General features: G+C 35.9%; 1 gene segment (V, D, J or C); it reads right to left on the bottom strand.

Annotated features, from left to right (window-relative positions):
• Positions 1-1492: 1492 nt before the first annotated feature.
• LOC134370770 (immunoglobulin lambda variable 6-57-like) lies at positions 1493-8724 on the bottom strand (the record flags this gene model as incomplete). The annotated part of the segment is given in 2 exon segments: positions 1493-1836; positions 8697-8724. Coding segments are annotated over 2 exon segments (372 nt in total), but the record flags the coding sequence as incomplete, so codon positions are not given.
• Positions 8725-10044: the final 1320 nt, after the last annotated feature.

Genomic DNA, 10044 nt, shown 5'->3' with positions numbered 1-10044 from the left:
TGTTCATGTGCCTGCTCTAGGCTTGGTTCAATATTATTCATATTAATGGGCTCTGTGTTTTTGAGGAGCTTATTATTTCAAAGAAAAAAAGTCACTATAAGTCAAAAGCAAAGTACATACTTTTTAAATGCCATAATAGAAAAGGGGGCTTTAGACACACTCACTACAGGGAGCACTTAGGAAATCTTCTCAAAGTGAATGTCCTTCAACTGGGTTCTTGAGGAAATTTGGGAGTAGAGGGGTGTTGGAGATTGTGAAAAGTATTAGAGATTTTTAGGGTTTTAGACATCCTCACTTTACAGGTCAGGAAACAGAATTAAGGAAATGCTATGTGAATTGTCTAAATCAGGACTGTCTAGTAAAATTTTCTGCTGTGGTGGAAATGTTCTATATCTGGCCTATCAAATACGGTATCCCCTAAGCTGACATGGCCATCGATCCGTTGAAATTCAACCAGTGTGACTGACAGAATGTTATATTTTATTTTATTTTAATGACCTTAAATGTAAACATAAATATCCACATGTTGTTAATGGAGACTATACTGCACAGTGGAGGTAAAGGATGTGCAAACAGTAGCAGAGCCAAAGGCTGAACCCAGACAATCTGGTGGGAAAAAAAGGACATTATTGTGCACTCAGTTGTGCAGCTGTGCTGGCCTGCTGCCTCATACGCATCTTAAAACGTAGACTCTGAGAGAATAGAACCTTGTCGTATTTTTCTTCATTTTGTATCCATGCTTGAAAACTACTCCCTGAATAAATAAAAATGGATGCATTATATTTTCATAAGCTTGTATAAAGATTAAAGTTTTAATTACAGACTTCCTCTGGCTGAAAATTGTACTCAACAGTCTGGTTGGGAGGAGATTCCATCTCATTGAGTAACAGGTTCTCTGACCTCTGGTACTTGGAATATTATTCACTTATCAAAACAAACACTCGCGTTCTCTGCAACTGTTTTCTCTAAAAGATGAGAAAGCAGGAGCACAGAGGAATAATACATCTAGCCTTACATCCAGCTAACTGGCATAAACAGAATTCAAAGCCAAAGGCTTCCTAAAAGCTAAGAACATAGTCTCTTAACCCAGTCACTTTCAAATTATGGTGATTTTGCCCCCCCCCCCCCAGTATATTTATCAATGTCTAGAGAATTTTTTGTTCGTCACACTTGGAGAATAGGTTGCTACTGGCATCTGGGGAACAAAGATGTTTCCAGACATCCTACAATCCACAGAAGAGCCCCCATAACAAGGGATGATCCAGTCCACATTAGCATTAGTGCCAAGGTTTGAAAACCCTGTTTTGAATTAAATCTTCTTCATGAAGTGATTGCAAAGAGATTAGAAGATCATCCACCATGACATTGAAGGAGAAATTCTTATTTTGGGAAATAAAATATAGGGATTCTTGTACAAACAATTCCAACTTAAGCATTCAAGCAGGAGACAGGAAAAAGCAACTCTTCCTGCTGGGGAAGCTCTGAGGAGTTTTCATCTCACTTCCCCATGGCTCTGGTGCACTGTGTGATTGTTGTTGCCATCATAAGACTGACAGTAGTAGTCGGCCTCTTCTTCAGGCTGCAGCCCAGAGATGGTCAGGGAGGCGACATTGGAGGAGCTGTCGATGGAGCCAGAGAACCGATCAGGAACCCCGGAGGGTCTTTGATTGTCCTTATAAATCATGGTGGTGGGGGCACTGCCCAGGCGCTGCTGGTACCACTGCACATATCCATCATCAATGCTGCCACTGCTGCGGGTGCAGGAGATGATGACTGTCTGCCCCAGAGACCCTGACACAGATTGGGGCTGAGTGAACACAACCTCAGCCCAAGACCCTGCAAGGGAGAGACACATAGATCAGTGAAGACAAGCCAGGCCTCATTCCCAGGGAGGAGGGAGAAGTCATCATCCCAGTTGACAACCTGATTCCCTCCTTGAATTCCCTGCAGGAAGCTACCTGTACAGTGATGTTTATGTTGCTGTTGTTGGGTTATAGGAGTTCTTTATAAACTCTGGATATTAACCCATTATCAGATACTGATTTACATTTTTTCACATTCTTTAGATTGCCTTTTTATTCTGTTAGTTGTATCTTGTGATGCACAGAAGTTTTTAAGTTTGATGTAGTGCCATTTTTCTATTTCTCCTTTTGTTGCTTGTTCTTTTGATGTCATGTCTAAGAAATCATTGCCAAATCCAATGTTATAAAGATTTCCCTCTATGTTTTATCCTAGAAGTTTTATAGTTTTAGGTCTTACATTTAGGTCTTTGATTCATTTTGAGGTAGTTTTGGTATACGTTGTAAGATAAAAGTCCAGCCTTCATCTTTTCCACATAGCTGTCAAATTTTCCTAGCGTCACTTAAATCTGTAGATTGATTTGCATAGAACTGACATCTTAAAAATATCAAGTCTTCTAATCCATGAACATGGGATATCTTTCCATTTATTTGTATTTTCTTTACTGTCTTTCATCAGTGTTTTGTTATTTTCAGTATACAAGTCTTTTGCTTTCTTGGTTAAGTTTATCCTGAGGTACTTTCAGGGAATTCCCATTACACTATCAGCACGTTTCTAAACAGAAACTTCGTAGGACAGGAGAGAATGGGATGATATATTCAAAGTGCTGAAAGGAAAAAAGCATCAGCCAAGAATACTTTATCCAGCAAAGCTATCCTTCAGAAATGAGAGAATTACAAAGACCTTTCCAGACAATCAAAAGCTGAGGTAGTTCATCACTACTAGAACAGCCTTGCAAGAAATGCTTTAGGGAGCACTACAACTATTACCATCATGAAAATATGAAAAAGTACAAAACTCACCTATAGAGGTCAATTCATAATTCAAACTCAGAAAACCCCAATGAAGTAATGTTGCTGTGTAAGCCTCTCAATCCCCTAATATGAAGGTTTTAAGTCAAAATGGTCAAAACAACAACAGCTACAATAGTGCCTAAGGAGCATACAGTAGATACAAATGTAAATTAAGGCAACAAAAATATAATTGGTGGTGGTGGTAAGGAGCCTAAAGTATTTTCATGTGACCAAAGTTAAGTGCTATCAGCTTAAAATGCTTTATTATGACTACAGGACTCTTTATGGTAGCTCCTAGTTAACCACCAAAAAAGAAATTACAGCAGACACACAAATGAAAAAGAGAAAGAATACAAAGCTTAGCATCACAGAAAACCACCAATTTACAGAGGTAAAAAAGAGAGAAAGAGAGAGAGAGAAGAGAAAAGGAACTAAGGATCTACAAAACAACCAGAACACAAAAAAATGACAGAAATAATTTCTATGTATCTGTAACAACCTTGAATGTAATTAATTAAACACTCCAATTGAAAGATATATAGTGGCAAAATGAATAATGACAAAAAAAAAGACCCAGTGATATTCTGCCCACAAGAGACTCACCTAACTACTAAAGAAAAACATAGACTGAAAGTGAAGGGCTGAAAAAGATATTCCATGCAAAACAAAACCAAAAGTGACAGGGAGTAGCCATACTTAAATCAGATAAAATACAGTTTAAATAAAAAACTATAAACAGTTACACAGACGATCATTATACAATGATTAAAAAGATCGATTCAATAAGAGGATATAACAATTGTTAATATATGTAAACCTAACACCAGAACACCCAGATATATAAAGCAAACATTATTAGGCCTAAGGGGAGAGTTAGATTGCAATTCAATAATAGTAGAGAACTTTAACACCCCACTTTCCACAATAAACACATCATCTTGATAAAAAATGAGCAAAGAAACATCCAATTTAACTGCACTATAGACCAAATGGATCTTACAGGCATTTACAGAGCATTCTATGCAACAGCTGCAGAGTACACATTCTTCTCAACTACACATGGAACATTCTCTGGGATAGATCATATCTAGGCCACCAAACAAGCTAGCACAAATTTTAAAAGAGATCATCTCAAGTGTCTTTTCTGATTACAATGGTATAAAATTAGAAATCAACACAAAAAGAGAAACTTCAGAAACTTTACAAGTACATGGAAATTAAAAAACATACTCCTAAACGACCAATAGGTTAATGAAGAAATTAAAAGGGAAACTTAAAAATTCCTTGAGACAAACTAGAATGGAAACACATCATATGAAAATTTGTGGGATGTGGCAAAAGAAGTTCTAAGAGGGAAGTTTATGGCAATAAATGTCTAATACCAAAAAGGAACAAACATTGCTAATAAATAACCTAATGAGGCGCCTAAAGGAACAAGAAAACCAACAAAAAACTAAGGCCAAAATTGGCAGAAAAAGAAATAATTAAGCTCAGAGCAGAAATAAATGAAATAAAAACTTTAAAAAAATAATTTAAAAGATCAGCAATACAATGAGTTCTTTTTTTTGTAAAGATAATATTGACAAAACTTTATCTGGTCTGACCAAGGAAAGAAAAGAGAGAAGCCTCAAATAAATAAAATTAGAAAAGAAAAAGGAGACATTACAGCTGACGCAACAGAAATACCAAGGATCATAAGAGACTGATATGAACAGCCATATGCCAACAAATCTAATAACATAGAAGAAATGGATAAATTTTTGGACAAATATAACCTACCAAGATTAAATAATAAAAAATATAGATATTATGAACAGACCAATAACAAGAAAGAAAATTGAATTAGTAATTCCGTTTTCCATTAAAGAAAATTTCCAGGACCTGATGGCTTCACTGCCGAATTCTACCAAACACTTAAAGAACTAATACCAGTTCTCTCCATATTATTTCAAAAAATTAAAAAGGGGGGAATACGTCCCAACTCATTTTATTACTCTGATTCCAAAATCAGCCACAGAGGCAACAAGAATAGAAATTACAAGCCAATATCCCTGATGAAAATAGATGGAAATATTCTCAACAAGATACTAGTAAACTGCGTCCAACACCACATTAGTCAGATCATTCATTATGATCAATTGGGATTTATTCCAAGAATGCAAGGATGGTATAACATACTTAAATCAATAAATATGACATCATATTAACAATATTACTATTATTGAAATTTTCATTGAAAATAAATATTTTTTTATGTATCTGTCTGGCAACTTTACTCAATTTTCTCATTAATTTTTTTAATTGAATTCTCTTGAGTCCTGTGGCATATGTTGTTTCTTAGTTAGGAAAAAACAGCTTCTACTTGTTAATCTTTATTCCTCTCATTTAAGTTGCATGCACTTTGTATTGATTAAAATGGCAGGAAAATAATAATAGTTGTCATAGCAGATATCTTTGTCTGACATATTTCTACACCTTAAAAATTGACAGATATTAATTAATTAAAATTTAAACCTTATTCATTCCTTAAGAGAGTATTCTCTATTTTTCCAAAATAAACCCATTGCCAATATCATCCTGAATGAGGAAAAGCTGAAAGCTTTCCCCTTAAGGTCAGGAACAGGACAAAGATGCCCGCTCTCTCATTGTATTGGAAGCATTTGCCAGAACAATTGGACAAGAGAAAGAAATAAAGGGCATCCAAATAAGTAAAGATGAAATCAAATTATCCCTGTTCTCAGATGACATGATTCTATATACAGAAAACCCAAGAGACTCTACCAAAAGACACTTAGAGCTAATAAATGAATTCAGTAAGGTTGCAGGATACAAAATCAATATACAAAAATCAGTGGCGTTTTCATACTCCAAAGCCAAACTAGAAGAAAAAGAGATCAAGAAAGCCCATTTACAATAGTCACCAAAAAAACAAAACACTTAGGAATAAATCTAACCAAAGAGGTAAAATATCCCTACAATGAGAACTACAAATCACTACTGAAAGAAATTAAAGACACTAAAATGTGTAAAGACATTCCCTGTTCCTGGATTGGAAGAATCAATGTAGTAAAAATGTCCATACTACCAAAAGCCATCTATAGATTCAATGTAATCCCCATCAAAATACTAATGACGTTCTTCACAGAAATAGAAAAAGCAATCCTAACATTCATATGGAACAACAAAAGACCCTGAATAGCCAAAGCAACCCAGAGCAAAAAAAGTAAGCTGGAGGCATTGCACTTCCTGACTTCAAACTATATTACAAATCTATAGCAACAAAAACAACATGGTACTGGCATAAAAACACATACGTGGGAGTTCCAGTCAGGATGGCAAAGTAGTTGGTTCCTGGTGTTGCTCTCTCCCACAGAGTGACCAATTTGCAGCAACTGAGGAGCAGCAACTGAGGACCTGATATCTGCACTAGATCAGACAGGAGCCACCTGCCATGGGACCCCAGTTCAGATTGCTCCCATTGTGTAGAAAGACTTTAGAGCTTCTGGGCCCACACACCCCAAGCCTGCTGGGCAGAAAAGGCAGGTGGGATGGGACTTCTTGCCAAGGATGGTTCTATTAGGTCTCTAACAACCTTGGGGCTCCCGTACCCTGAGTCAGCCAAGCCAGAGAAGGTAGGCAGGGTGGGACTTCCAGCCTGGCCAGTCCCGCAGCCAGGAGAGACTTAACAGCCTTGGGGCTCACACACCCTGAGCCAGCCAGCTAAGCTGGAGAAGACAGGTGGGGTGGACCTTCCGGCTCGGGCTAGTTCCTGCTGCCCAGAAGAGGTAATCCCTTCAGGATCCAAGCCAGGCATCAGGGTGAAACAAGTGGACTGTGATACCCCTGGTCACAATGACAAAACATCAAAGGAAAGATACCAGAAATAAGAAAAATCAAGAAAGTACATCACCACCAAAAGAAAATAATAACTCTCAAGCACTAGATCCTATACAACAGGAAGTCTATGAAATGACAAACAAGGAATTTAGAGTAACTATTCTAAAGAAACGAAATGAGATACAAGAAAACTCAGTTAGACAACACAAGGAAATGAGAAAAAATATACAGGATCTGAAAGAAGAAACATACAAAGAAATCAATGCCTTGAAAAAGAATGTAGTTGAGCTTGTGGAGCTGAAGGATTCATTCAATGAAATAAAAAACACAACAAAGAGTTTAACCAGCAGGCTTCAACAAGCAGAAGAGAGAATTTCTGACCTTGAAGACAGGCTATTTGAATTAACATAGGCAGACCAGAAAAAAGAAAAAAGAATTTTAAAAAATGAAGAAAATCTAAGAGAGACAACTGACAACCTTAAGCACTCAAATACTTGAATCATGCGCATTCCAGAAGGGGAGGAAAAAGGAAATGGCATTGATAACATATTTGATGAAATAATAGCAGAATACTTCCCAGGTATAGGGAAAGTCACAGATCTCCAGATTCAGGAAGCCCAAAGATCACCAAACACTTTCAACCCAAAAAAGTCCTCTCCAAGATATGTGATAATCAAACTGACAAAACTCAAAAACAAAGAGAGAATCTTAAAAGCTACAAGAGAGAAGCAGCAAGTCACCTATAAGGGAACCCCAATCAAAATAACATCGGACTTTTCATCAGAAACCCTAAAAGCCAGAAAAGAATGGGATGATATATTCAAAACACTAAAGGACAAAAATTGCCAGCCAAGAATACTTTACCCAGCAATGCTATCCTTCTGAAATGAAGGACAAATAGTACATTTCTCAGACAAAGAAAAACTGCAGGAGTTCACTACCACACGACCAGCCCTACAAGAAATTCTCAAGGTAGTACTGGGTTTGATACCACAAAAACAGCCATCACTGCCATGAATATGCAAGAAAGAAGAATACCTACCAGCAAAACAAAAAATGCTAACAAAAGACAAAAAAAAAGTTTATCCATCACCCCAAGAAACCAACAAATACAGAAGACAAACAGAAAATTAGAAAGAAAGGAACAAAAGATACTCATGACATCTGAACAAAAACCAATAAAATGCTAGGAGTAAATCAACAACTTTCAATAATAACTCTAAATGTAAAGGGTTAAATTCCCCATTCAAAAGACACAGACTGGCTGACTGAATTAAAAAGATGGACCCAACAATATGCTGTCTTCAAGAGATTCACTTGACCTGTAAAGACACACATAGACTAAGAGTGAAAGGATGGGAAAAGATATATCATGCAAATAGAAATGAAAAATGAGCTGGAGTAGCTATTCTTATATCAGATAAAATAGACTTTAAAGAAAACACCATAAAAAGAGATAAAGATGGCCAATATATAATGATAAAAGGATCTATCCATCAAGAAGATATAACAATCATAAATATATATGCACCTAATGTTGGAGCAGCCAGATTTACAAAGCAAAGATCTTTAGATCTTATTAGATCTAAAGAAAGAGATAGACACTAACATCATAACAGTGGGGGACCTGAACACCCCACTTTCATCATTGGACAGATCATCTAGGCAAAAAATGAATAGAGAAACACAAGATCTAGACAATGCTTTAGACCAATTGGATTGACAGATATATACAGAACATGCCATCCAACAACCTCAGAATATTCTTCTCATCAGCACATGGAACATTCTCCAGGATAGACCACATGTTAGGTCACAGAGCAAGTCTCAAGAAATTCAAAAAAACTTGGAACTATTACATGTACTTTTTCTGATCACAACAGATTAAAATTAGAAATCAATAGTAAATGAAACTCTGAAAACTATACAAACACATGGAAATTAAACAACATTCTACTTAGTAATATGAGGGTCCAAGAAGAAATTAAACAGGAACTCAAAAAATTTCTTGAAACTAATGATAATAATGACACATCATACCAAAACCTGTGGGATACTGCAAAAGCAGTACTAAGGGGGAAGTTTATTGCATAAATGCTTACTTCAGAAGAATGGAAAGATGGCAAATAAACAACCTAACATTTCACCTTAAAGAACTAGAAAAACAAGAACAATCCATACCTAAAGTTAGTAGACAGAAGCAATTAAGATCAGAGCAGAACTTAATGAAATAGAAACATGAAAAACAATACAAAAGATCAATGAAACAAAAGTTGTTTTTTTGAAAAGACAAATAAAATCAACAAACCATTAGCAAGATTAACTAAGAAAAGAAGAGAGAAGACCCAAATAACAAAAAATTAGAAATGAAAAAGGTGATATTACAACTGACACCTCAGAAATACAAGGAATCGTTAGAGACTACTATAAACAACTATATACCAACAAATTTGAAAATCTGGAGGAAACAAAAAGATTTCTGGATACATACAAACTACCAAAACTGAGCCAAGAAGAGGTGGGGGAGAGGAATGGTAAAGGGGCATGAAAATCAACTACAATGTTTTTTGAGAAGTAAAATAAAAAATAAAAATGAACAAGCACATGGAGCAATGGAGCAGAATAGAGAACCCAGAAATCAATCCACGAATTTACAGCCAACTGATTTTCGACAAGGGCACCAAGAACATACATTGGGGAAAAGACTGCCTCTTCAATAAATGGTGCTGGAAAAACTGGATATCCATTTATAGAAGAATGAAACTTGATCCATACCTCTCAAATCAATTCAAAATGGATTAGAGGCTTAAATATAAGGCCTGAAACTTTAAAACTCCTGGAAGAAACCATAGGGGAAACACTCCAGGATTTAGGGCTGGGCAATGACTTTATGAATAAACCCCAAAAGCATAGGCAACAAAAGAAAAATAAACAACAGAAGAAAAATAAACAAATGGGATTATATCTTGCTTTTCTTTCAAAACAAAGAAAGAAAAATCTCTGGGAAGTTGAGGTAATATCTACCAAAGAAATTTGATATACCTACTAAATCTCTTTAAAAACCCACACTCAATTTTTAAAAAAAAAAATGAAATTACACAAAACCCAAACTCTCAGTAAAACCAGAAGACAGAAAATGTCCAAACTTCAAATTATGTCAAATAGAATTATATGTGAATCACCTATAAATAAATAAATAAATAAACACACACACTACCAAATCCTAGCAGGCTATTTCCCACGCTTCCATCATGAGCCATAGTCTAAGCAGAAAGCAAGGCTAGTCAAAAAATCTTTGAGGTAGATAGAAGAGAAAAGCTAGCAACAGGCCTAATATTGATCTAAAACTATGGCAAGGAATAGAAAGTATAGATATTTGAGTGTAGAGGTCCAG

Source organism: Cynocephalus volans, chromosome 2 (genome assembly GCF_027409185.1).
Source record: "Cynocephalus volans isolate mCynVol1 chromosome 2, mCynVol1.pri, whole genome shotgun sequence".
Lineage (NCBI taxonomy): Eukaryota > Metazoa > Chordata > Mammalia > Dermoptera > Cynocephalidae > Cynocephalus > Cynocephalus volans.
Note: the sequence above shows the minus strand (reverse complement) of the source record. Positions and strands in the feature narration are given on the sequence as shown.